This window comes from Lepidochelys kempii, chromosome 14, assembly GCF_965140265.1.
Source record: "Lepidochelys kempii isolate rLepKem1 chromosome 14, rLepKem1.hap2, whole genome shotgun sequence".
Taxonomy (NCBI): Eukaryota; Metazoa; Chordata; order Testudines; family Cheloniidae; genus Lepidochelys; species Lepidochelys kempii.
In genome coordinates, this window is record NC_133269.1 from 29814229 (window position 1) to 29841114 (window position 26886).

General features: G+C 48.8%; 1 protein-coding gene and 1 pseudogene across 1 annotated transcript; one reads left to right on the forward strand and one right to left on the reverse strand.

Moving 5' to 3' along the window:
- The window catches only part of LOC140898205 (uncharacterized), a 195417-nt pseudogene that overhangs the window by 17344 nt on the left and 151187 nt on the right, over nucleotides 1-26886 (forward strand).
- Nucleotides 1776-26391, reverse strand: LOC140898224 (zinc finger protein RFP-like). The gene is made up of 7 exons (XM_073311750.1): nucleotides 25940-26391; nucleotides 22308-22403; nucleotides 10025-10255; nucleotides 9771-9793; nucleotides 8868-8983; nucleotides 6297-6368; nucleotides 1776-4931 (listed from the first exon to the last, which is right to left on the reverse strand). The coding sequence occupies exons 1-7, from the start codon at nucleotides 26354-26356 to the stop codon at nucleotides 4414-4416; spliced, it is 1473 nt and encodes a 490-aa protein (XP_073167851.1). The 5' UTR covers nucleotides 26357-26391; the 3' UTR covers nucleotides 1776-4413.

Here is a 26886-nt window from a genome sequence, read left to right on the forward strand (position 1 = left end):
GTCCGTTGTGGCCACCAAGGAAGCAAACCTTCTCATGGAGCCCCTGCTACACAACCCCGAGCTACATGTACAGGTGCTGGAGTCTCCCTCCGTGCGCCGGAGGCTGGTCCTGGCAGAAATCACAAGGGTCGGAGACCTCCTGGACTACGACAGGGGGGATTGGGTGGGTCCCCTTCGTTTGGTCAGCCCATGGGGATCTCCACCCTTCCGACCCCCCTGTGCGTACTCCGAGAGGTGGGCACTGCCTTGTCACCCCTTCTCTTGTCTTCCTGCTGCAGGCCCTGCGAGAGGGTGCTCCCTGCCCACCCCTCACCCCGGGCCCTCTGGACCTTTTTATCAGGCCTAGCAGCACCACCTATTGGAGAACCCTGGAGGGGGGTGGGCACAAGCCCGCCCACTTCTAAAGGCCCCTCCCCCAGCCTAGCGGGAGGGACCACTGGACCCAGGAACCATTGCAAGCGGAAGGCTTGATCTCTGCTCTCTCCAGCCGATGCAGAGGCCCCCTGGAAAACCAGGAAGGGGGCCGCCGACACCGAGCCTTCTGTCTTGCCCTCGTGTGTACTCCATCCACCCGTGCCGGCTGGGGAAGACATGGCATCACTGGAGGGTAGCCCGACTGAGAAGGGCCATCTCCTAGCGGCCCGGCTACTGCGGCCCAGGATCCTGCATCTGCCCCTCTCCCCGACCCTACTCCTGACCCCTGCCCTTCCCCTGCTGCCAACCCTGTCCCTATCCCCTCCACCTCCCGCGATGCTATTGCTGCCCCTGGGGCCATCTCCCTCCCTTTCCCGGATGACCACCAGGCAGTGATCTTCGTGTTTCCCTGTCCTGACCCACTAGGGGCTGCTATTTTCCCTCCACTCCCCCCTACTGAGCCAGGGTCTGAGGTGGGCCGTGTGGTGCCAGTCCATCAGGGGCCACGTTGGGGGTCCACCCCTTGCCTGCCCATCTCGGTGGGCCACGGGGCTGTGCCAGGGAGCTGTGGGAGTTTCTCGAAGACGTCCGTGGCTCCCGCAATAAGGTGCAGCTCGCTCTCCAGCGATGGGGGGATTTTCATTAAATCCTCTGGGCCGCAAGGGCCCTCATGGGGGAGGGTAAAAGGACCAGGAAGCAGGCTGCCTTAGCCTACCAGTGGCTCCGTGGCTTCTGTGGCTCCTTGCTCACCTATGGGGTAGGTGAGCTTCCTTCTGCCAGTTGTGTGCATCCTCACCAGCAGTGCTTCCATTGACTTAAGAGTGGAGCGCAGCTACACGGCACTGAGAGCCTGGGCTCCCAGCTCTCTGTGGACCTTGCAGCTGGGAGCTTCACGAATAGAGACAGAGAGACCTCCCCGCATCACACCATCCCCTAGCCCAGTGGGTAGGGCACTCACCTGTCAGGTGGTCGATCCCTCCTCCCCCTGAGGTGAAGGAGGGACTTGAACTGGGGGTCTCCTACCATGAGGCCTCCTGTGGGTGCCCAGCGTTGTAAGGCAACTCACTACCCGCTGTCCTTGGTGTGAGGCAGTCTTGGCTGTGCCTGCCGGGGGTCAGCTCCCTGACTCAGCCAGCCTCTGGCAGTACAAGCAATTCCTCACAGACCCTGCTCTCTCGGTACAGGCTAGCGATAGGCACACTCCAAGCATCTGCTGCAGCCTCCAGCCCCTGATCAGCTGGGCACCCACATAATTCCTAGATCCTCTGTTCCGAAATGAACACACACCCCAGCTTGCCAATTTCACCTCAGGATGATCACTCCGCTCCACACACAGCACTTAGATTTGTTTATAGGGAAAGCAAGCACAAGTTTATTTACCAAAGAACAGAGACTCCAATGACAGCAAGCAGAAATACTGGAAACAAAGGGTTACATATAAAATAAAATTAAAACACTCTGTCTAAAACAACCAACAAGACATGGTCATGTCATATAGAGCAAAAGCTCTCCTCAGATCCTTCCAGCGTATTACAGCCAGGCTTGGCTGTGATCTTCCATTCATGAGACAAGTCCTGCTGCCCTCATGCCACCTCAGTGGAAAGATGCAGAGTTTGTCTCTGTCCCTATAGCTATGGTCCCTAAATTCACTGTCTTCCCTTGCAGAGACCATAACCCCTGCTGCTTGTGATCTCCTGTCTAGGGTCTCGCCTGGAGACTTACAATCACTTGATTAGCATTTGGCTCAGACTGGGAATGGGCATTGAGTGAGAAGTATACATCAGTGTACAGGAAGACAGACTGATAGGAAAACATCCTCTGCCTGAAAGACACTTGGTTATTAACTTCTCATGACTGGCCCCAACTCACAGACCTTAAGAGCATAATTTTTGGTAACTATACACATAACTTCTCACTTATTTTCCATACATACATCTCACAAGGATCATGAGGACCAGCATGACACAGGCTTTCAGTGGAGACCTTGCGTGAAGCTCTTTGGTGAACTAATCCGTAGATACCAGACCTTGCGGGTCCCTCTAACACTTATGCAACTTTGTGTCCTCTGCCAGCTGGCACCAAGAGGACCCTGGGTCATACCCACATCCCAGGTGAGTACCTTAATCACTGGGTGAACAGTTAAGAGCAGGGGGTCTTCCCCACAGGAGTGTGCTGGGCTTTGTGAATCCCATTCTTAGGTACCCATCTCCCTCCATTCATTGTACAGGAAACCTGAGCATGTAACTCAGACTTTACGAGTCCCAGGGATTTTCTAGGAGCCACTGAGCATCCCAACATCTCTGTCCATTTATGAATCTAGCCCCAGGGAAGAGCTGCTGTACATTCTCTACCATTTAAATTAGTTAGCAGAAAGTTTATGCCAGATCACTGGAGGGCAAGGACCTAGGTGTTTAATGTGACAAACGCTGAATGCGCTGTGGCAGGACCCTCCCAATCCACCCAAAACTTTGAGAGCAGGGAAATAAGAATTTAAGGGGAAAGTCTCCTACGTTTACATTGTTTACAGGACTTTTGATAACACCCTCCAACACTCCAGAAACTTTCACTAATATCTGACACAGATCTCAAAACACACTGCACACCCAAACTTCACCATATCAACCCTCTCATGCAAAGTCTTAACATGGATCTCATGGGCTTTTACATCACTTGTATCAACAGGTCGCAAACCTAGCCATCCCCCATTCCATGCATTTGGGGATGTATCCAGTCATACCCCTGCTGAAGTCACTGTCATTACCAGATTGGAGTCCATACTAATATCACCCCCTCAGACTTTTTCATTCACATGCAAGGGCTCACTCACACCAGCTCCTCTTTCCATTGTGTCCCTTGAAGGAGAATGGACACAGCTGCCTGGACTGGTGCTGGGGAAATGATGTTACCAGTGGCAGCCACTCCCCTCCTCCCCTGGTTCTGCTCTATGCACGGCCCCGTGTTCTAATCCCACATCACTGCATGACTGGTAGGTCTGTCAATGAGTCACAGCCAGGGACTCAAAGCAACCAGAGACTCTTTGGTTGTCCATCTTCCTCTGCTCCCATCACTTTAAGTGTCCATTTCACCTTTTCTCTTCTTCTTCTTAACCAGGAGACCCATCCACTGGTCCCTCACTTCCCCTGAGCTCTTCGCTGTGTCTGCCAATCCCATCCTCATGGCCAGGGCTCGCACAGCATTGTCCTAATTCACTAAGAACGTCAGGGACTTGTTCTTAAATAAAGGCCAAGAGATGACAACAGTAAAGTTGCTGTAAAAGCTGCACACTGGGCCCTCTGTGTCTAACCAGACACAAGAAGGTGGTAGCCCTCCAGCAGGAAGCAGAGGCCTTGACAGCAAGGGCACACAGAAAACAGAAGCGCTGCTGACACCAGCAGATCTCAGTGGTTCCCCACAGTGTACACCCACCCCAACAGATATAGTGACTCACAGACCATCTCCTCTCCCAGACATGACTGCAGGGCCCGCTTCCCCTCACCTCAACATCCTTGGGAAAACCACAGCAATCCTTCATCTGGGGAAGGAATCCTAAGAAGATGCCTAAGGCTATTTTAAAGCAACACAGGAGCTGAAAACAAGAGGGAGGAGCCAGACAGCTCTCTGTAGGCCACAGTCTGAGCAATGAATTACAGCCATGACTAGGTTCCCTTCACATGATAAGCATGTTCTCTTTCGTGGGACCATGGAGTCATACAAGTCTTGGGGATCCTGGAAACCCTCCTGTCCCCTTCAGAGACAGGCAGGCTGTGAACACCCATTTTCCAGTCCTTGTGGGAGGTCATGGTCCCTCAGAAGAAGAGAGACAGAGACAAGCAGGAGAGACCCACGATGGGGCATAGACAGTGGCTTCTCTGGTCTGTTCACTTTGCATTTAAACGTCTCTGCAGGAATATAGGAGTCATGCAGGGTCAGAGAGACTAGGATATCAGAGGCCGGAGAAGCTCATTTCATGAGACCCGAAGCCATGTGCCACCTGGCGTCTCAGGAATAGAGAGTGAGTTGGGAACCTACACCCCAGACCCAGAAGAAAGGGTAGATTCTCTCCCCCGTGAATGAGGTTGGTGGGAAAGTAAAGATCGGGGCCTCGCTATCAGCATTGAAAAATGCCACCTGCCCCTGTTCACAGTCCAGAGACACCCGGATCCTGCTGGGCACGCAGCTCAGAGAGAGGGGGTTTGGAGGGGAGGTGAGAGCCTGGAACTGGAACCCCCACCTCTGCACAGCCCAGATCCCCCGCTCAGGTGCCGCACTGAGCTCCTCCTTTCTCTTTACAGACTCTCGGGCCACCCCCACAGCCCAAGCTGTCCCATTCCCCACCTCTACCTCCCAGCAATGTCTCCCTGTGGTGAATCCCTCACAGCCTAGCACACAAGGAGATGAATCAAATCTCTGAGGATGTTCAGGGCGGTTCAGCCGTATGATGTTCCAGGTCAAAATTTTCCGATCCACAGACAGGAGGAGCCGGGGATGAGCTGTGTCTCGATCCAGAGTCACACTCGCTGGGGAGAGAAGCAGAGCACTTCAGGCAGAGCTCAGCTCCCCCAGGAGAGCCCAGCCCAGAGGAAAGGTTTTGGGGGGACAGCCCCTCAAACCAGGGGAAGGGGAAAAGGTGAGACAGTTCTGAGCGGCCCATCCGCTCCATTTTTTCTCATTAAATATGAAAAAGGAACCTGGGGTGGGATTTTCAGGAACACCTAAGGGAGTTAGGAGCACAAGGCCCATTGGCACTTGACTTGTGCTCCTGACTCCCTTAGATGCTCCTGACACTCCCACCCAGAAATATCCATGAGCACTGCCGGGGCAGAGTAAAGGGCGTTTGGGGGCCAGTCAGTGAGACTGTTTCTGTGTATTGGGTGTGTGTGAACTGGCTGCTTAGGCTGATGTCAGGATCTGTGGGGCACAAGGAAGCCAGGCCCCCACTCAACTCGATGAGGTATTTCTGCCCTGTCACTCAACGGCTTTGGACAACACCTGATCGGTTCCAGACCAGATGGGCCTAGTTGAGTCACAAATGGGCAGAATCCTGCTGACTTTGGGGACAATCAGAAAACTGGAAAAGCCCAGTTTCCACTAAAATCAGGCCCTCAGAGGCCCAGGGTGATGTGGGCAGAGGAATCTCTCTGGCTCCCCCTGCTGCCACCTATGACAGGTAGCTGCTAGGGGGTCGCACACTGCATTGCTTATGTAGGCTGAGCTGTATGCCCAGCTGGGCCCCTCTCCCCCAGTACAGCCCATTCCCACAGGGAGGCCCCTTACCCTCACTCTACCCAGCCCCCAAGAAGGACCTCCTGCTTGCCCACTCCAGTCAGTCCCCCCATGACCGCCAAGCTGGTACCCTCACCCCCCATCCCATCCCAAATTTCCATCCATGCCTTTCACTCCCACTCTGACCAGCCACGCCCCTAACTCCCCACTCCAATCAACACCCACCACATAGGTGGGTCTCACCTCACACTGTCCAGGCCCCCTAGCTGGAGTCTTCATTCCCTCCCCACGCTGGCCAGACCCCACTAGCTGGGCCCCTAACCTCCTCTGCACCCCAGCCAGCCCTCCTAGCCATTCTGGCTAGCCCCAATAGTCAAGCCTCCATCTGCACGGAAAAACTGGATAAAAAAACAGAGCTCAGCCTACATGAGCAAACGTGTGACAAATTAGTGATGTAATCGTACCTTGTGGTTTCCTTAGAATCTAATCATTTTTATATTGTTTTAGTGTGCTGTGTAATTTTCTCTTTCTTTCTTTCTTTCTTTCTTTCTTTCTTTCTACTTTAACAACAAGTAAACAAAGATATTTTGGGGGGAAAGTGTCTTTCCTTCTAATTTAGTAATAAATAAATAAATAAATAACAATAATAGCAACTCCACCTGGAAATGTACCCTTTCCATCTGATCCCATGGATTTCCCCTTTCCTGTCTTCAGTTCCAATGGCAGAGAGTCTAATGGAAGGAACAGGTGAAAGAGACAAGACTTCAAGCTGTCGTGTTTATGGGGCGTCCCTGCTCTTTGTTAACATAACTGCATTTTGGTTATGAGAGAAAAACTGATGGAGCCAGACATAAAGACAGACAAAGCAGTGCAGAAAGAGCCACATTCATTTTTCCAGTGTGGCTAAGTTAAAACTGATCAGAAACTTTGCCTTTTCCCTCTGATGGCAGTGTAACCCAGCGGTCAGTGTGTTTTGTCTGTGTATGTGCCCAATCGACAGAGAATGCAAGTCTGCGACAGCCGCACCAAGTTCCTTAGTTCAAGCTGTCGAGGCTCCTGTGCTCAGCTGGGAGGGTGCTTAGTTCCATCCCTATGTCCTTGGTTTGATTCCTAGGGTTGGCCATGATAGTGGCTTTCACATAAGAAGGGACTTATCTGGCTTTGAAGCATTGGGGACCTCAGCTGTTTGGGATGCGCTTTGTCTGTCAGCAGAAGTATATAACCCACTGGCAAAAGTGGTGTGTCCCACCTCTGATCTACAGATGATGTGAGTTTGTTATAACACTCAGGTAGGAAGCTTGGCTCCAGGTAAAGTTCTCGGCACTCATGATTTTAGCTCTGAAGCCCTAGTTCAATCCCTGCTGTGTTGGCCAAGCTAGCAGCTGTCACAACAGCATGTCAGTGCACTTTACTGTCACTCAGCAAGTTACATCACCATCCAGAGAGACAGCATCTACGTTTGTAAAGACAGGGAAAGTGAGGCTCACAGAGATCAAGGACTAGATTTTTTTCTTCAAGCATGGCTGCTTCTTTATGCTGTAGAAAGAACTGATATTTTCTTTTATAAATTCCCTCAATTGTTTCATCTCACTGCTGTCCCCACTGTGGGACAGAATTATCTCTAGGACTGAGCAGAGACTAGTTTTCCCATCTCTTAAATATTTTAGAAAGTTCAAAAATTTTCTCCATCTCAAACTGGGACAAAAAATTGAAGTCTTAAAAATATTTGGTAACTCAAAACAGGGGAAAAAATCAGTTTAGGTGAATGAAAATGTTTCATTTTGAAAGTTCCCAAACAATTCCTTTTTAATTTTCACCTTCTTTCTAACTTTTTTTAAAGTCTAAATCAGCTGAAATTTTACAACAAAAAGGTCATTTCAAATTTTCCTTTAAAAAATGTCAACATGAAACATTTTGACAACTATGATACTTATTTTCCCCCACAACATTTATTTGTGTTGGGACATTTGTTGAAACTGATCCTGGCTCATGAACAGTTTCAGTTTTGACATAGCAGCATTTTTCAATGAAAAAATGTTTGATCAAAACCTTCCCTATCAGTTCTAATGATCCCCATTTTAAAGATGGGGAAACTGAGGCACAATGCATGACACATTTTTCAAAAGTGAATACTTAAAGTTAGGAGATGAGCCTTTAAATGCAGGGGTATTGGACAGATATATTCACTCCCCAATATCCATTACCGCTGTGGAAGGAACCAGGATTTGCCCAGTTAGTTCGTAGTTAGCTTCTGTCTGTAACTATTGCCCAAGGAGTTAGCAGTGGACTCACAGCCCTTTGGACCAGCCCACAGTGGGGCCTGCTGGCCCTGGGGAACACAGGGCTGTTTGGGAACAGTGGGAAACCCATCTGTGAAGGGATTCTCCTTTCCACTGGGGCCCATATACACTGCATTGTAAATAGGCCAAGAACTGCCTCAGTGCAGGCACTGGCTGAGACAGTCACACACATAGGCGCCAACTTCTGCTCACACCGGTGGGTGCTCGACCCCCCTCTGCTCCTGGCCCCACCCCGACTCCACCCCCGCCCCACCCCCATACCAACCCCTTTCCCGAAGTCCCTGCCCCAACTCCGCCCCCATTCCGACTTCTTCTCCAAATCCCAGCCCCAGCCCCACCTCTTCCCCTTCCCCGCCTCCTCACCTGAGCGCACCATGTTCCCGCTCCTCCCTCTCCCTCCCAGACCTTGCTACGCCACCAAGCAGCTGTTTGGCGGCAGAAAGCGCTGGGAGGTAGGCGAAGGAGCAGGGACATGGCGCGCTCAGGGGAGGGGGAGGAGGCAGAGGTGAGGTGGGGAGGTGAGGTGAGGGGAGCTTGGCTGCCAAACCCACAAATTTTTCCCCATGGGTGCTCCAGCCCTGGAGAATCCACGGAGTCAGGACCTATGGTCACACAGCCCAGCAGAAGGGGCAGGCCCAGGCCAAAGGGAACTCTGCTGCACTGACTCTGGCCAGGGCTGCTACACACAGGCAGCAGCTCTTTAGACAGCCCCCTGTCCACTGGGGATTCTCTTAGCCCTAATCCAAGAGGCACAGCAACCTCAGCCTGTAGTTTTGACCTGCGGGAGAAGGGCTAAGCGTCCCTCTCCGTAGAATGTCGCTGAGTAACTCATTTGGGGTTATTCTGCTGGCTGCTGTGAGGTGGCTGCTGTCTCCTCCTCCAGTCACAGAGACTCCTCTCAATGTCCCCTCCTAGCTCCCTTCCTGGTACCTTTCAGTTTGTTCAGGGTCAGCTTTACAGCAATATTTTTCTGACAGAAATGGCTGAGGCTCCTTTCCAGATCAGAAGAAGCCTCCAACCGCTGCTGGAACTTCTCCTCCTCAGACCTAGAGAGAAAAAAAAACATTTCTTTGTGCGATTTAGTGACAGCAGCTGGCCTGAGGACCTGGAGTCTAAGGGCCTGTATCTGTGGGGAATTTTCTAGCAGAAGTATATGCCTATGGTTATATCACTGGAGCTCTGCCAGGAAACCCCCTGGGTCGACAATCTTATCCAGCCTCTGAGCAGGCACAGCCCAGGCAATGGCAGCACAAGCTTTCTACATAGTGGCCACTGATGTGCTTCAGCACTTACCTGGAGACCAGCTCTAGGGTCGAGAAGGGAGTTGTCTCCACGGCTAGTTCAGTCCTTGGCCTTTATCTTCTATGAGCCAGGATAGTCCCATGTTCTTGTATTTATTACATGGTGGGCATCTGCCCCCTAGGAACTGGTCTGAGAGCCCCACTTGCCCATTCCTAAAATGACTTCACCCATGTCACCAAACAATAAATTAGGTGGTAAGTGTTCTGATCACTGCTGACCTGGGCAAAAGAGAAGCCAATGACTGTGAAAGGTGGTGAAAGACCCATATTCCATCCCCAGACTCCTGAGGCAGCCAGTCCCCTAGAGATGGATGTTACCATGTTTAGGGTAATAACCCTTCCCCTAGGACTCCAGTCCTGTATAAAAGGATAATACCCCAGGGTTAAGGGTCAACACAGGGAGATTGGTCTCTGAAATGTGACCCTGCCCCACACATTGTGCTGTTGTGCCCTGGGAAGATGTACTAATAAGATTCCCGAGCCCCTTTCCAGTGCTGAGAAGCATGAGGGGGAGTGAGAAGGAGCCACTTACCTGTTCATGGTGCTTCTGATATCCTAGAGGGGAGAGAGAGAAAAAAGGGAGCTCAGTCCCGCTTGCCCCACACTGGGCATCCCTCCTGCTCTGGAGGGGACTCACTGTACCGTTACCACTTCTGTTCCAGAGGGAATTTTTAGGAGAAAGTTTGCAGCTTTAAACAATTTGATACATTTATTTTCCAAGGCTCATGATTCAGGAACCTGCCTCTCCCTGTTTAGGGATCTGAGGGGGGTTTATAATGTCCTCACCTGCAGGAATTCCCTGGCTGGTTGCCTGCACTTCCCCTCCAGCTCACTGATCTGCTCACTGAGATGGGAAATCTCCTTGGAGAGTTTGGTGACATTTTCATCCTGCAGCTTCACAATCTCCTGGTCCAGCTCTGCCAGCCGGGCCAGCAGGAGTCGCTCTTGTTCCCTCAGGAACTGATGCAGCTGCTCAAACTCAGACATAATCTTCAGTCTCTCAGCTTCTGTCTGTTTCTGTAATAGACAAAAAGAAACAGAGAGAGGCTGGTCAGGGTCCTAGAGAGGAGTCATGGGTCAGGTCATAAAGCCCTGGGTGTGAGGGAAGGAGCATTTCTCTGCAACCCCTGAGAATTCAATACCTAACACTTGAATGTGCCCTGTGGTCACAAGGGAGAAGATTTTCCCACAGGTTCCCATTTGGACCCTATCTCCCTTCGAAGGGAGGTTTTTGTGTCTCACATGAGGAGGAATTTCTGTGTCTATTGCCTTCTGGAGATCCAGGTCCATGGCAGCAAGGAGTGCAGTTCAGCCAATATTGGCAGAGACTTCGGAGAGAGGCCAGGGGAGAAAGAAAAACCAATAGAACAAACAGATGAAAAAGCAGCAATATTGTAACTTGGAAGACAGGATCTCCACAAACTGTATTGAGACACAAAGAGAGAGAATTCCACCAAACACACAGAAATTGATTCTCTCCCCCCTCCCCCCCACACAGAAAAACCCACAAAGAACAGACAGCTATTCTACATTTCTCTTATCTTGCTCTCTGCTGCAACTGCGGGGTGGACAGCAGGGGAAGGTGCTTGGTCCTCACTCTGCTCTCTGGCCCCCTGGAGCTGTGTGGGTCCCAGGCCAAAATGCACTTTCAGAGTGGTGAGCTCCAAAACTTCCACACAGCCTCCCGGGGATTGTAGAACTGATCAATGAAATTGTTTTTAATTGTTCACTTTATTAATATAACTTCATAAGTAAAGTTTTATGAATGAAACTACATTCATTCATAAAACCAGGTACCCCAATAACTGGCTAATTGAGTTTCACTTTCAATCCAATTGCTGCTTAAATCGCTGAAACTTATACTGTTTCAACATTGTAACTTCTGCTCACTGTTTGTCATTCCTTACACTTGTCCATGTTGTAACCCAAACTCCATTTTAACTTGTCCCAAACTCCATTTTAAAATGCTCACTTCATTTTTGCAAAACCCTGCTGTAATTTTATTAGTGTAGTTTAAATGTGTGAATGAGGTATGTATGGATGATGAAATCAACCTCCAGCCCCAGACTGTCCTGATGAAATAAAGAGTAAACACCAAGGGCTGAAGATGCAGACAACAGCCCTGACAAAGTAAGGGGACTCCATCCTCCAAAGAAAAGAACAAAAGTACAATTGAAGAAACATCAAAGCCAGGTCCTAGGCTGAAAGTCATGTCTGCAATTGACAGGTGATCAATCACACTGAACCCAGAGGCAGCGTGACACAGCAAGACCTATAGACTCTGGATTCAAACTAAAGCCTACAAAAAGGATGGGTGAGATGGAAGACTTTGGAGAGTAACATTCTGCTGCCAACATGGAAGGGCATCAGTGCATGCCCACCAGAGACCCCGCTCTTCCTTGTGCCCGGCTTTCCTGGCCAGTTAGCAGCCACAAGCTATGAACCAAAGCCACGAACTCAAGCTACATTCAGGAATGGTAATTATACAGCAGCTGCAGAACATTTGGGGGGTGTGTGTGTATGTGCGTGTGTATATACATATGTGTTAGATATGAGTTATTGGTCTTAAATCAAATTGTGTTATTCTAATAAACATGACATCTTGTCTTGTCCCCTGAAACGATCCTGTGCAGTTTTGTCTGTATAACAGGATCCCTTATCCCTGTGTTGGGAACACTGGGGCATGGCCACTAGGTAACTCGAGGGGATGGAAGACCACAAGTGTCGATGAAGCCCCCTCGCACTAGGCCCCGGTGTCCTTGGCCCCCCCCTCCTGCCTGGAGGCACTCGCAGCAGCTCTGCGTGCTAGGCCCAAGTGTCCTTGGCCCCCCCGCCTGGAGGCACACACAGCAGTTATGCTGAGAATCTGCAACAGTATGTTGCAGAGTCAGACTGCCTGAAACTAAGCAAGGCCAAACAGGGGAGATATGGAAAAACAATGCTGAATAAAGCAGCTTTATGTATAGTTTAACAAATGATACAGAGAATCAGGGAACTAGCTGGGAACTGGATTGGCTGGCTATATGGATACTTGGAGCAGCTTGCTATTGGATAAGTATGCTGGGAAAAAGGATGTATAAAAGCCTGTGTAACTTCCTGCTCTGTGGTGCAGGATTTGAGATTTTATTCTCCCTGTACCTTTTTGCAGCTGCAAATAAACTTTTCTGCTTCTCCACCCCGTTGTGATTATTGGGTGCAGCACACCGGGTAACGAACCACTCAAGCTGTTGTTCAGCCTCTCGGCACTGGGTGCCGGCAACAGCTTTTGGCGTCCCTGGGTGGGCCACGAGGCTGCAATTTAGCCTTGCCCGGACCCCTCCTGGAGGTCAAGGATTGCGGCAAGAACCAACGCCCAGCGCGCACCGGTGAGTTCATCGGGGGCCTCGGAGGAGACGCGATTTGATCGACCCCAGAGGGCACAACGGTGCAATGCACTCATATAGTGGAGAAGCTGTTGTGGACCACGGTGAAGAACCGGTCCCTTAGACGTGGGGGAGGAGCAGCTGCAGGGCCACGGTGAAGAACCGGTCCCTTGGATCAGGTAGGATCCTTTTAAAATCCGGATTATATGCTCTGTTGAAACCTGGGGACGCCCAGAGTTACCCTGTAGGTATGGGACAGGAACAGAGCTCAGAGGTTAGGGCACGGTGTACGCCCCTAGAGTGCATTCTAGCAAACTGGAAGGTATTTGGTGCGGATCCGATGACTAAGAGCCAATTAAAACGATTCTGTACAGTTGACTGGCCTCAATATCAACTAGAGGACCAGGAGTGGTGGCCACCAGGAGGGTCAATTAATTACAACACGATCCTTCAGTTACTCCTGTTCTGTCAGAGAACAAGGAAATGGAATGAACATATGTATGCGCATTTGTTTCTGACTTTATGTACTCGACCAGATATTTTACAGCGCTGTAATCTGACTCCAACTGGTTTGGTAGCAGCTAATGTTAGTCCCCAGACCCCAACCCCCACTGTAATGGCAGAGCCGGTGTCCCCTTCGGCCCCCACACCTCCACCTTATAAGGGTAGTATGCCTCGGGTTACAGAGATTGCCCCCTCGGTGGTACTCTATCCTTTGCTTACCGAGACGGTTGTGGCTTGCCCAGGGGCAGACGGACGTCAGGCTACCACTATGCAAGTGTATACCCATGTGCCATTCAATCCAATAGACTTAGCAGCTTTTAAAACACAGGCTGGGGAATTCTCAACGAACGCAAGCAGGTTTATTTCAGTCTTTGAGGGGTGCCTCAGTAGTCACAAGCCGATTGAGACGACTGTAATATCCTCCTGAGAACCCTGTTGTCTGAGGTGGAGAGGGATCAGGTTACAGCTAAGGCAAGGGGAGCGTCAGCGTTCAAGTGAAAAAAAAAAAAAGGAATCTATCTGTCAAGTTCCTCTCCAAATAATTGTGAGCGGCTCAGGGCATTTCTGGGTATGGCAGGCTTTTGCAGAATATGGATCCCAGACTTTGGACTGTGGGCTAAACCCCTGTACGACTGTGTAAAAGGAGCAGATCATGACCCCTTCTATTGGACCCCAGAGGCTGACAGGGCATTTAAAATCCTGAAAAGAAAATTGATGGAAGCCCCAGCTCTGGGCCTGCCAGATCTCTCTAAGCCGTTTCAGTTGTATGTACATGAACGAAGGGGGGTGGCCCTAGGAGTGCTAACACAGCTGTTAGGAGCATGGAAGCGTCCTGTGGCTTATTTTTCTAAGCAATTGGATCAGGTTGCAAAGGGTTGGCCGGCATGTTTACGGGCGGTCGCAGCTACTGCCCTATTGCTTGAGGAAGCCGAGAAGCTAACATTGGGAGGGGTTATGCAAATCTATACTCCCCATATGGTCCGAGCCTTATTGGATGCAAAGGGAGGGCTTTGGCTCACCCAGGCTCGGATTGCTCTGTACCAGGCTAAGCTGTTAGAGAACTCTGAAGTCACCCTACAGCCTTGCCCCTCCCTTAACCCAGCCACTCTCTTGCCAGAAACAGAGGAACAGAAACATGACTGTTTAGAGATCATAGATGTCCAGTACTCCAGCCGTCCGGATTTAAAGGATGTACCTCTCCCAAATGCAGATTATGAGTGGTACACTGATGGTAGCAGTACTGTAATAGATGGGCAAAGGAGGGCGGGTTATGCTGTTGTGACCCTCCATGACACTGTGGAAGCTGAAGGTTTGCCTGCTGGGACCTCTGCCCAGCTTGCCGAACTAATAGCCCTGACCCGTGCACTTGAACTGTCAAAAGGAAAGCGGGTCAACATTTTTACTGATTCAAAGTATGCTTTTGGTGTGCTGCATGCTCATGCTGGCAGGGAAGCACTTATCCAGCTAATGGGAAAATACTTTATCACCTCCGGACTCCGACCCCTGGCTGCCCAGGTACAAGCGGACTGCTTAGTCTGCCAAAAGAATAACCCCCGACCGAGACATCCTGTGCCACCAGCTGCCCTAGAACCCACTCCGGGCCCCGGACAAGTGTGGCAAATAGACTTTACTGAGTTTCCCCGGACCCAAGGGTTCAAATATCTCCTTGTTATAGTGGATCGGTTCAGCGGATGGCCAGAAGCCTTCCCATGCCGTAACTGCACTGCCAGGACAGTGGCCCTCAAGTTTGTTAAGGAGATCATTCCTCGCTTTGAACTCCCCCTGTGGATGAAATCTGACAATGGGACACACTTCACGTCAAAAATCATTCAAAGCATCTCACATGCCTTACAGATCCCCTGGAAACTCCATACGCCCTGGAGACCGCAAGCCAGTGGTGTAATGGAGCGTACCAATCAGACCCTTAAACGGCATCTCTCAAAAGTGTGCCAAAAAGCCTCACTGCAATGGCCTGATGCTTTGCCCCTCGTCCTACTCCGTATCCGCGTTCTCCCAAAGGGTAGATTAGGGCTCAGTCCCTTTGAAATTATGTTTGGAAGGGCATGGCCCATGAATGGCACCCCGGTTCTGTCAGGGGAATGGGAGTTGGGTAATGTTTTTTTGTCACAGTATATGTGTTCCCTGTCTGCTGTTCTCTTGTCTCTTCACAGGTATACCAAGGATTCCCAGCCTCTCCCCTTGGACTCTCCCGTTCACTCCTTACAGCCCGGTGACTCTGAGCTTGTTCGCACCTGGAAAGACGAGCCTCTCCAGAAAAAGTGGAAAGAACCCTATACCGTCCTGCTAATCTCCCATACAGCGGCAAAGATCGAGGGACACAAGAACTGGATCCATCACTCTCGTCTGAAGGCAGTACCTGCCCCCTCGTCAGCAGAACAGTGGACCGTCCAACCTGCTGACTCCTCATCTAGTGACGATCTCGGGCTAAAGCTACTGTTTAAAAGACACAAATAGCGGGCACCTTAATGCTAAAATGGGCCCACCCAGGTACTGGAGACCCTGGGTTGGGAAGACTCTGGTAATAATTAATTGGGTAACATTGTTATTCTTTGTATTGGTATTTCCAAATTGTGCATATCGGGAGCATAACTCCTTTGTTTTGCTTGCGCACCATGTTGCTACTTTAACAAACCAGACTGATTGCTGGGTGTGTGCTCCAACTCCACTATCCCCCAAAACGGGAATGCCCCTTGACATGCTGCCCTTGACCCTAGCAGAATTAGCCACCACCAAAGAGCAGGAAAGAACGGACTCACCGTTCTGGAACAAGACCTCTTTACAGCAAGCCACCTATCAGGACCAGGAGTATTCAGTTGCAGTACTCACTGAGGGAGTGTTATGTTTACCCGAAACCAATCTGATCCCTATGGGCATCCTGTGGGAAAGAGCTCCTGTGTTATTACACAGCGGGCTAATGGGTATTGGATAAAGTGCATAGGCCGCTATACTGTAAGGCTGCAGATGGTACTTAAGAAAGTGGCCTTAGAGTTAGAGGACTCGGTTAGTAATTTAGGGTCAGCAGTAAAAACATTAAATAAAGAGGTACAGCAGCTCAGGACGTTTTCCCTCCAAAACAGGCTGGCTTTGGACTATCTCTTGGCATCCCAAGGAGGGGTTTGTGCCCTCATCGGGCCCCGATGTTGTGTATATGTAAATGATAGCAGTTATGAGATCTATGAAAAAGGAGGTACAGGCTGAAGCCCATGCCCGAGCCGGAGCACAGGTTGCCTATACTGCCCCAGAGAACAATTGGTTGCAAACCTTGTTTTCAGGCTGGGGTTTGTTGTCTTGGCTTGGTGGTTTATTTAGCCTGCTATTGAAATTTCTCTTTCCTGTACTGCTTGTATTACTGGTATTATGCTGTGCGGTATCATGTGTCAGGGCCCTTTTGCAAAAGTTAATAAGTCATTCTCTTCAGGGCTATCACAAAGTGCTTATGCAAAGTCATATTGTAAAGAAATAAGTAGCCCAAGTGAGAAAACTCAGAGCCAAGGCTGTTGAGTGTTCTCAAAGGGGGGAGTTGTTGGGAACACTGGGGCATGGCCACTAGGTAACTCGAGGGGATGGAAGACCACAAGTGTCGATGAAGCCCCCTCGCACTAGGCCCCGGTGTCCTTGGCCCTCCCCCCCCTGCCTGGAGGCACTCGCAGCAGCTCTGCGTGCTAGGCCCAAGTGTCCTTGGCCCCCCCGCCTGGAGGCACACACAGCAGTTATGCTGAGAATCTGCAACAGTATGTTGCAGAGTCAGACTGCCTGAAACTAAGCAAGGCCAAACAGGGGAGATATGGAAAAACAATGCTGAATAAAGCAGCTTTATGTATAGTTTAACAAATGATACAGAGAATCAGGGAACTAGCTGGGAACTGGATTGGCTGGCTATATGGATACTTGGAGCAGCTTGCTATTGGATAAGTATGCTGGGAAAAAGGATGTATAAAAGCCTGTGTAACTTCCTGCTCTGTGGTGCAGGATTTGAGATTTTATTCTCCCTGTACCTTTTTGCAGCTGCAAATAAACTTTTCTGCTTCTCCACCCCGTTGTGATTATTGGGTGCAGCACACCGGGTAACGAACCACTCAAGCTGTTGTTCAGCCTCTCGGCACTGGGTGCCGGCAACACCTGCATCCCAAGGTGCGCCGGGGCAGGGATAAGGGGTTCCTGAGGTGCTGGAGTACACTGCACCCGAAGCCCTGGGGATGCACTTCACTGCTCTGCAGCCAGCAGCAGCCAGGCTGGGGAGGGGGTGTGTGTGTTTTTCCTCAGATACCTTCATTTTATGTCAAACTTCAAAACAAACAGAGAAAAATAAATAAAAACCCAACACTTCACTGGACAGCCCACTTTAAACATTAAGAATTGCAAAGTTTCATGTTACTAGTTTGATGGCCTTGGAGCCTGATGTCCTAATTAGCCTCAGAACAGGGACACATGGGCATTTTCCTGCCAGCGTGACTCTGCCTAGAGCTGGGGAGCCCAATTCTCAGATTAGATGGTAGTCAGTACCGGATTTGCCATAGCGCTGGGTCCAAGCTCAGAAGGGGGACTATAGCACTTGCTTCCTCCCCTCTCGCAGCGCTGCAGAAGTTGAGGCTCTGAGGGCGAGCCTTGGAGCAGCAGGGATCGAGCATGAGAACTGAGAACCCAAGGGGCCCTGGGAGCTGTAGTTCCTTAGCCAGCTCCCTGCCTAGAGAGCCAGCCCTGGAGCAGGGAGGGAACTACATTTCCCAGCATTCCCTTGGCTGCTATCAACAGGAAAGGGAGGGGGAAAGAGTGGGGAAGCTGTGAGACCCCATGTGCTGCAGCTTGCTGTAGATGGGGAGCTGGCTGCTAGAAGGGGGTGGCATTGTGCATGGGGAACAAATATGCCCAAGGAGTAGAAGGTTTTGGCCCAGATATCACCCTTAGAAGACTTCCCCAGACTGGCTTAGGGATGCTGGTGTGACCTCACCTTGCAGCCCCCAAAGAAGGAACTGGGTGGAATGAATGGACAGTGCACCTCTCTATCTGAAGCCTAGCAGAGGAGGTCTGTGGACCCCATCAGGAGAAGTTAAAATGAAAAGTAAGGGAGGGGAGGCTCTACTAGAGGACCTGGGCAGCTTTAGGTACAGTACCAGGCACGCAGGAGGATCTCCCCTTCTGAGCCATGAAAGTGGCAATTGACTTTTCCTTTCCAGATTTATCCAATATTCAGAAAGGGAATCTAGTACATGCCTTCCAGATTTGAATACCCTCAAAATTCAGGAGTGCTCAAACTCAATCTGGGCAGCTGTTACTTCATTTCTCCCAAATCAAATGTACTGATCCGCTGTAATTTGCTGTAGAAAAAGTAGGATAAAATTGAGCAACAAATGCTGGGATCTTCCCAGTGCTAACTAGGACTGGAATTGCTATTTTCAATAGCCATTGCCATTTTTTTAGTTTTTGTTTGTTTAAACAGAAGACCATGATATTGCATAGGCAAATTCCCCACTGAAATGAAGAGTGGAAGAAAAGAATAACAAAGGCACCTCAGCTTTTCCTCATTTACGCAGGACAGGCTTACAATATGGATCAGATATCCTCCAATCACACAAGCCGAAAATTGTTCCACTTGACTGCAGTTCTGTAACCATGTGGGAACCAGTCCTGTCTGTGTTCTGTGCACATCCAAAATTCCTGCTGAATTCAGAAGGGCTGGCTTTGGTGACCTCATGTCCTGATGTTTTCAGCCCTGGTAAGCTAAGCAGGAGGCCTCTCAGCAAAAGTTAGGTGCTGTAGGAAGTGTTGCTTATTCACTAGGTTAATGTGAGCCCTTCCTGTTACAATAGTAAACCAGTGCAGCACAGAATGCACTTTGCTCCTGGAATCTAGAACGGGGTCCTTTGCTTCTATACACAGCCCATTAAAGACAATGAAAAGACTCCCACTTACTTCAACAGGCTTTGGACAGAACTGATTATACACAGGGTAACTCCACTGTCTTCACAGGGTCCTGGTCCCACAGCAGAGGGGGGCCATGTGAGCTTGTTGCAGAGCTGCTGCTCAGGGATGGGAACCTCCTGGCACTCCAGCCTCCAAAATCATTCAGGCTGCATTTTCTGCATGACTATGTGCTAACTGAGAGGTGCGTGGGAATTGGTGGCCTCTGCTGCAGGTGATGGGCATCTCAGGTACTTAAAGCCATGGCCTAGAGGAGGGAAGCGCCTAACTCCAGATTCTGCTGCAGTTTCCACGATATGCATCTGAGGAAGTGAGCTGTAGCTCACGAAAGCTTATGCTCTAATAAATTGGTTAGTCTCTAAGGTGCCACAAGTCCTCCTTTTCTTTTTGCGAATACAGACTAACACGGCTGTTACTCTGAAACCTAACTCCAGATTCTGCAGCTGCCTAGGGCCAGCGCTGAGAATTTAGAACCCCTAGTGCTGCCATTGCAATGTTCAAGCATGCTCAGCCTTGGAATTGTCACCCCTCCCTTGCTAGCAGCTGCAGCTATCTAGACAAGGAGTAATGGTCTCAAGTTGCAGTGGGGGAGATTTAGGTTGGATATTAGGAAAAACTTTTTCACTAGGAGCATGATGAAACATTGGAATGCATTACCTAGGGAGGTGGTGGAATCCCCTTCCTTAGAAGTTTTTAAGGTCAGGCTTGACAAAGCCCTGGCTGGGTTGATTTAGTTGGGGATTGGTCCTGCTCTGGGCAGGGAGTTGGACCAGAGGTCCCTTCCAACTCTGATATTCTATGATTCTAAGGCTGGCCTCTGGCAATTGGCCCCATGGCTGTAGCCAGAGAAGCTGCAGGTGGCTCTGTGACTACTGGGGGCCATTAAGCTAGGAGCAGATAAAGAAACTGGAGTTAACCTCAAGGAAAAGAGGTCACCAGTAGGAAAGGAATGTCAAGGGGGTGGTGGTGACCAAGTAGTAGACTAGCATGTAGATGGGAGCAGAGGGAGAAAGGCTGGTGACTTCAGGTTCCCAGGTGCTAAGTCCTCACTTTGGGGAAATGGTGTTTGCAATGGACAGTGCCCCTCTCTATCTGAAGCCTAGCAGGGGAGGTCTGTGGTCTGGCAGGATGAGTGCTGAGGGAGGGATTTGTCAGAATTGATCAGGTTGTGAAACTGGCTGTGAAACTTCTTTGAGCTGAGACCAAAACCACTTACAGTGACAGGTGACATAGGGTGGTACTGGAGACATGGCTATAGAAGGTCTGAATGAGGAAGGAGACAAATCTGTGGGGAGTTTGCCCCGCTCCCTGTGGACTCTGGTAAACCCACACGGGTGTACAGCTCAATGAGAAAAACTGGGGGCTGAGGGAGCTGTGTACGGCAATGCATGTGGTCACGCAGAGCTGTGTGATCAAAATGAAAAATGTCCCTGAGATTCAGCACCGGGTGTACTGGGGCACCAATGGCCCTGCCACTCCAGGCCCACACTCGGGGCCCACAAATATGTTTTGGCTCCAGGGCCCACAAAAGGTTAATCCGACCCTGACGGTAGTTCAGTATAAAACCTTCTCCCACTGCAGCCATTCTACTGAGACAGCCGTCAAAGTAGCCAATTATGCCATGTACGTACTCATGAGCTCCTTGTGGGGAGTCCCCAGCACTGCCACACCTAGGAAACAGGACGGGCAGTAGAGTTTTCCCAGTATGTACCACGTTCCTCGGCTAGAGTGATGACACAGGGAGGGGGTGCTAGGCACTCTGGGATAGGGTTACTTTGACTCGGGTCTGTGCACAGCAGTGCGGATGCCAGAACCCTACATTCAAGCATGAGTCAGAAAATCGTTAGCCTAGGGGTAAAGTGCCGTGTAGACACTTGTTGGGCTATGTTAGGGTTAACTAACAGACATGGGAAGCTGCTAATGTGCTGACATGGCATTAGGGGACAAAGGCAAAAGGAGGCAGTATTTCTTTGTTTAATACATAAGTTGCCATATTTTCCCCTTCCCTGTTGCTTGTAAGAATTAATAAGAATGCAGCTGCATGAGAAATGTAGCTGTTGAATATTGCCCTATGTGTGAAAGAAGGTAAAAGAAATGTTATCTCCCCCTCCCTTCCTTTCCCAGCAACATAAACAAGCCCTGGCTTATGGCCCCTTCCTCCCTCCCCTGAGAATTGCTGACCAGGGAGATTTGTGGCAACAAATTGTTGCAAAGAAATATACTTTCACAGTAAAAATGCCTGTGTGATATGCATAATGCTGTGCACAATAGATAGGGTTTACTCACAGACTGGGTGTTTTTATTACTTAATAAGGGGTTTTGGGGTGTTGTAATGGATATAGGCATGTACATACCAACTTAGACAAAAAGAAGTGTGCTGTAACTAATTCGGTGCTTACTGGATAATTGGGTCCAGGGGAACAAGTATCGCAATAAAGAAGCCTGTACTCATATCTGGCTCTCGGTCAACCTGCTTCATTTCTTCTAACACTCAAGCATGTGGTTAGAATCATAGAATATCAGGGTTGGAAGGGACCTCAGGAGGTCATCTAGTCCAACCCCTGCTCAAAGCACTGATACATTGCCTGATACAGGTCAGCTGACTCGAGTCTCACTAACCCTTGGCCTACATTGCTGCATAGACATACCCTTTAGTGTTATGCCAGCTGCTATAGTATACTTTCAGTTCAGGTTGATATTCCAGTGGACAGGGCACTGGATAGGGAGTCAGAAAAACTGGGTTCTGTTCCTAGCTCTGCTCCTTGGTGACCTTGGCAAGTCACTTACCCGCCTCATGCCAAAATGAGAATAATGATATTGACCTCCTTTGTAAAGAGCTTTGAGAGCTACTGATGAAAAATGCTACGTAAGACCTAGGTATTAACTATTAATATTGGGGTGCATCTCCCCTGTTGCACCGTGGTCTCCCCTCTGGCTGAGCTGTGGTGTATCTAGGGAGATAAACGTTGGCCTGTAAGAGAGACTGGAGACATGACACACAACTCCATTGGGGCTCTGTGGTAGCTCAAGTGGATACAGATTAATTTGGAACTGACCCAGAACTAAACATTTTCATTCAGTTTGATAAACTGAATTGAAACATTTCAGTATTTCTGAATCAAACCTTTTCTGAACTATCTCCAAGAGAAGTTTTGATGTTTTGTCCTGGATCCAAATGAAAATAAATATTGAAATATCAGAATTTCCCATGGAATGGAAATTCCATTTTCCAGTCAGATCTATTAATAACTATTGGCACCTACCAGATATTCCCAGCTTCTCTGTGTATCCGTCACTTTAATTTCCTGTAGTTTTTCTCTCTCTTTCTTCAGAGACATCAAATGGATCTGAATCTTTTTCTGAGTAGAAAAAAAAAAGTTTTAATTATTTGAGAGTTTATTTATTTACGTGGGAGGGCTGATTTGAGGAACAAAATCTATGTGTATTGTCATACTGGAGAGGGGTGATAGCTGCCAGCAAGTGTGTTTTGATCTATGGGTATTTGTAGAGTTTTTTTGAAGTTTATGGCTGTGCTAGCCCACTTTCATTCATGCTAAACAAGGGAGCAGTTCAGTGTCCATTTGTTTAGTGATAGCTGAAACAATAGATGCTACCACCCAAGTCGTGGGCCAGCATGGCGGCATGAGGCTGGAGTAAAAGCTGACCCACATGGACTGAGGAGTTTCCTGGGACCGACTGCAACCACAGGGGCTATGGATTGATTGGATGGCAGCTTTGTCAGTGTGTGTGTAGCAGATGCAGGTGGGGGGAACAGGAGAAAAGTAGCCAGAATAGCCAGGAGACAACCAAAGAAACATGGATAGTGTGGCCCAGAGTGGAAGACAAAAGAGGGAGTTTGTTTTGGGCAGAGTGCTGGCTGGAAAATCAGGCTTGGACTTCTGAGCAAGGAAACTGCCTTCTGTTGTTTGTGTCTGGTGTGTTCAGGGAAACAGAATTTTGTGTACATTGTTGAAAAATGAACATGATTGCACGCATCTAATACTCCATCAATTTCTCCTCCTACTGGAAATGACCTGCAAGGCCCTAAATTTTGTCTAATAGGTCAGGCCAAAAGGGATGACATTTTAAACACTTGTTGATCAGACAGACATTGAATGGAAACCAAGTTCCTTTTCCGTAACCTATTGGCATTACTGTAACCATCAGAATACAATAGAGCAAAATGGATACATTGGAGAAAGGTCTGATGTGTGAATTAAAGCTGGGTGACATTTTTTTCAGTAAATAATTTATTCATTGAAAAATTCAGTTTGGGGCCAACTGAAACTGTTTGTGAATTTGGGTCACATTTGGCGAACAGTTTCAGAGCAGAGGAGGGGAGGGAAAATACAGAAAGTCAAAATGTTTTAATATAACATTTTCAAAACAAATGTTACAAGTTTTTCATTTTAAAATTATGTTTGTTTTAAATTTAGTTAGATTTAACTTTTTTTTTTTTAAGGGGGAGAAGAAAAGGGGAAAGAGAGACAATCTCAGACCTAAAAGTGGCAATTCTTCAACAAAAAGACTTCAAAAACAGACTCCAACGGGAGACTGCTGAATTGGAATTAATTTGCAAATTGGATAAAATTAACTTAGGCTTGAATAGAGACTGGGAGTGGTTGAGTCATTACACAAAGTAAAACTATTTCCCCTTGTTTATTCTCCCCGCCTCCACCCACTATTCCTCAGATGTTCTTGTTAACTGCTGGAAATAGCCCACCTTAGAATCATAGAATCATAGAATATCAGGGTTGGAAGGGACCCCAGAAGGTCATCTAGTCCAACCCCCTGCTCGAAGCAGGACCAATTCCCAGTTAAATCATCCCAGCCAGGGCTTTGTCAAGCCTGACCTTAAAAACCTCTAAGGAAGGAGATTCTACCACCTCCCTAGGTAACGCATTCCAGTGTTTCACCACCCTCTTAGTGAAAAAGTTTTTCCTAATATCCAATCTAAACCTCCCCCACTGCAACTTGAGTCCATTACTCCTCGTTCTGTCATCTGCTACCATTGAGAACAGTCTAGAGCCATCCTCTTTGGAACCCCCTTTCAGGTAGTTGAAAGCAGCTATCAAATCCCCCCTCATTCTTCTCTTCTGCAGGCTAAACAATCCCAGCTCCCTCAGCCTCTCCTCATAAGTCATGTGTTCTAGACCCCTAATCATTTTTGTTGCCCTTCGCTGGACTCTCTCCAATTTATCCACATCCTTCTTGTAGTGTGGGGCCCAAAACTGGACACAGGACTCCAGATGAGGCCTCACCAATGTCGAATAGAGGGGAACGATCACGTCCCTCGATCTGCTCGCTATGCCCCTACTTATACATCCCAAAATGCCATTGGCCTTCTTGGCAACAAGGGCACACTGCTGACTCATATCCAGCTTCTCGTCCACTGTCACCCCTAGGTCCTTTTCCGCAGAACTGCTGCCTAGCCATTCGGTCCCTAGTCTGTAGCGGTGCACTGGATTCTTCCGTCCTAAGTGCAGGACCCTGCACTTATCCTTATTGAACCTCATCAGATTTATTTTGGCCCAATCCTCCAATTTGTCTAGGTCCTTCTGTATCCTATCCCTCCCCTCCAGCGTATCTACCACTCCTCCCAGTTTAGTATCATCCGCAAATTTGCTGAGAGTGCAATCCACACCATCCTCCAGATCATTTATGAAGATATTGAACAAAACCGGCCCCAGGACCAACCCTTGGGGCACTCCACTTGATACCGGCTGCCAACTAGACATGGAGCCATTGATCACTACCCGTTGAGCCCGACAATCTAGCCAGCTTTCTATCCACCTTATAGTGCATTCATCCAGCCCATACTTCCTTAACTTGCTGACAAGAATACTGTGGGAGACCGTGTCAAAAGCTTTGCTAAAGTCAAGAAACAATACATCCACTGCTTTCCCTTCATCCACAGAACCAGTAATCTCATCATAAAAGGCGATTAGATTAGTCAGGCATGACCTTCCCTTGGTGAATCCATGCTGGCTGTTCCTGATCACTTTCCTCTCATGCAAGTGCATCAGGATTGATTCTTTGAGGACCTGCTCCATGATTTTTCCAGGGACTGAGGTGAGGCTGACTGGCCTGTAGTTCCCAGGATCCTCCTTCTTCCCTTTTTTAAAGATTGGCACTACATTAGCCTTTTTCCAGTCATCCGGGACTTCCCCGGTTCGCCACGAGTTTTCAAAGATAATGGCCAATGGCTCTGCAATCACAGCCGCCAATTCCTTCAGCACTCTCGGATGCAACTCGTCCGGCCCCATGGACTTGTGCACGTCCAGCTTTTCTAAATAGTCCCTAACCACCTCTATCTCCACCGAGGGCTGGCCATCTCTTCCCCATTTTGTGATGCCCAGCGCAGCAGTCTGGGAGCTGACCTTGTTAGTGAAAACAGAGGCAAAAAAAGCATTGAGTACATTAGCTTTTTCCACATCCTTGATTATCCACCTTGATTATCACTGCAAAGGGTTTTCTCACCCACCCACCCCCACTCTCCTGCTGGTAATAGCTCATCTTAAGTGATCACTCTCCTTACAGTATGCATGATAAACACCCATTTTTTCATGTTCTGTGTGTATATAAATCCCCTCACTGTATTTTCCACTGAATGCAACCAATGAAGTGAGCTGTAGCTCACGAAAGCTTATGCTCAATTCATTGGTTAGTCTCTAAGGTGCCACAAGTACTCCTTTTCTTTTTGCGAATACAGACTAACACGGCTGCTATTCTGAAACCTGTCTTTAAAATCTAGACCTGAAGAAGAGCTCTGTGTAAGCTTGGAAGCTTGTCTTTTTCACAAACATAAGTTGGTCCAATAAAAGATATTACCTCACTCACTTGTCTCTTTAAAATCCAAAGCTGTTAACTATCACACTACATGATGGTGTCCTACCTTGTACTCCTGGGCAGCCTCCTCTGTGGGAACCACAGTGTGAGCTCTGTGCTCCTTGGATCTGTCACACACCAAGCAGATGGGGGTCTGATCCTCCTCACAGAACAGTTTCAGTTCCTCCCCATGTGTCTCACACACTCTCTCCCCTTCGGCTCCTTTTGCTGCCTGTAATCTCAGCTGTTTGGCAAGTTCTACAACATTTGCCAGCTGCCTATTGGGCCTGAAGTTTCTGTGTTGAAGGATTTCTCTGCACTGAGGGCAGGAGAAGTTTGCATCGGATCCCTGCCAGCACTGGGTGACACAGAGCCGGCAGAAATTGTGCCCACAGTCTAGAATCACTGGGGCTTTAAAATACTCCAGGCAGATGGGACAAGTAGCTTCCTCCTGAAGGCTTTCTACAGGGTTCTCTGTAGCCATGACTCTCTGTGGGGGAGTGTGACTGGGTAGCTGTGCAGTGCTTTCCTGAGCTCAGTCAGGTTTCCGGCTCCTCCTGCACCAGGAAGTGGGCGGGCTCTCTCGTGAAACTGACTCATGATGTCTTGCTTTGCTGGAAGGAGTCCATTGTTCAAGAGATAGCCCAAGGCAGTGGCTCTCAACCTTTGCAGACTACTGTACCTCTTTCAGGAGTCTGATTTGTCTTAAGTACCCCAAGTTTCACCTCACTTAAAAACTACTTCCCTGCAAAATCAGACATAAAAATACAAAAGTGTCACAGTCTCACTGTTACTGAAAAATTGCTTCCTTTCTCATTTTTACCATATAATTTAAAATAAATCAGTTGGAATATAAATATTGTACTTACATTTCAGTGCATAGTATTTAGTACATTATAAACAAGTCATAGTTGTATGAAATTTTAGTTTGTACTGACTGTACTAGTTCTTTTTATGCAGCCTGTTGTAAAACTAGGCAAATATCTAGATGAGTTGATGTTCCCCCAGAAGACC

Bases quoted from the DNA above. Each gene is read 5' to 3' on its own strand.
- LOC140898224 (XM_073311750.1), bottom strand. From the start codon at position 26,356: ATGGCTACAGAGAACCCTGTAGAAAGCCTTCAGGAGGAAGCTACTTGT. The intron at 22,404-25,939 runs GTAGGACACCAT...TTTTCTACTCAG, and splicing joins AGGCTGCCCAGGAGTACAAG to AAAAAGATTCAGATCCATTT. The intron at 6,369-8,867 runs GTACCAGGAAGG...TCCTTCCATTAG, and splicing joins GACCCTGAACAAACTGAAAG to ACTCTCTGCCATTGGAACTG.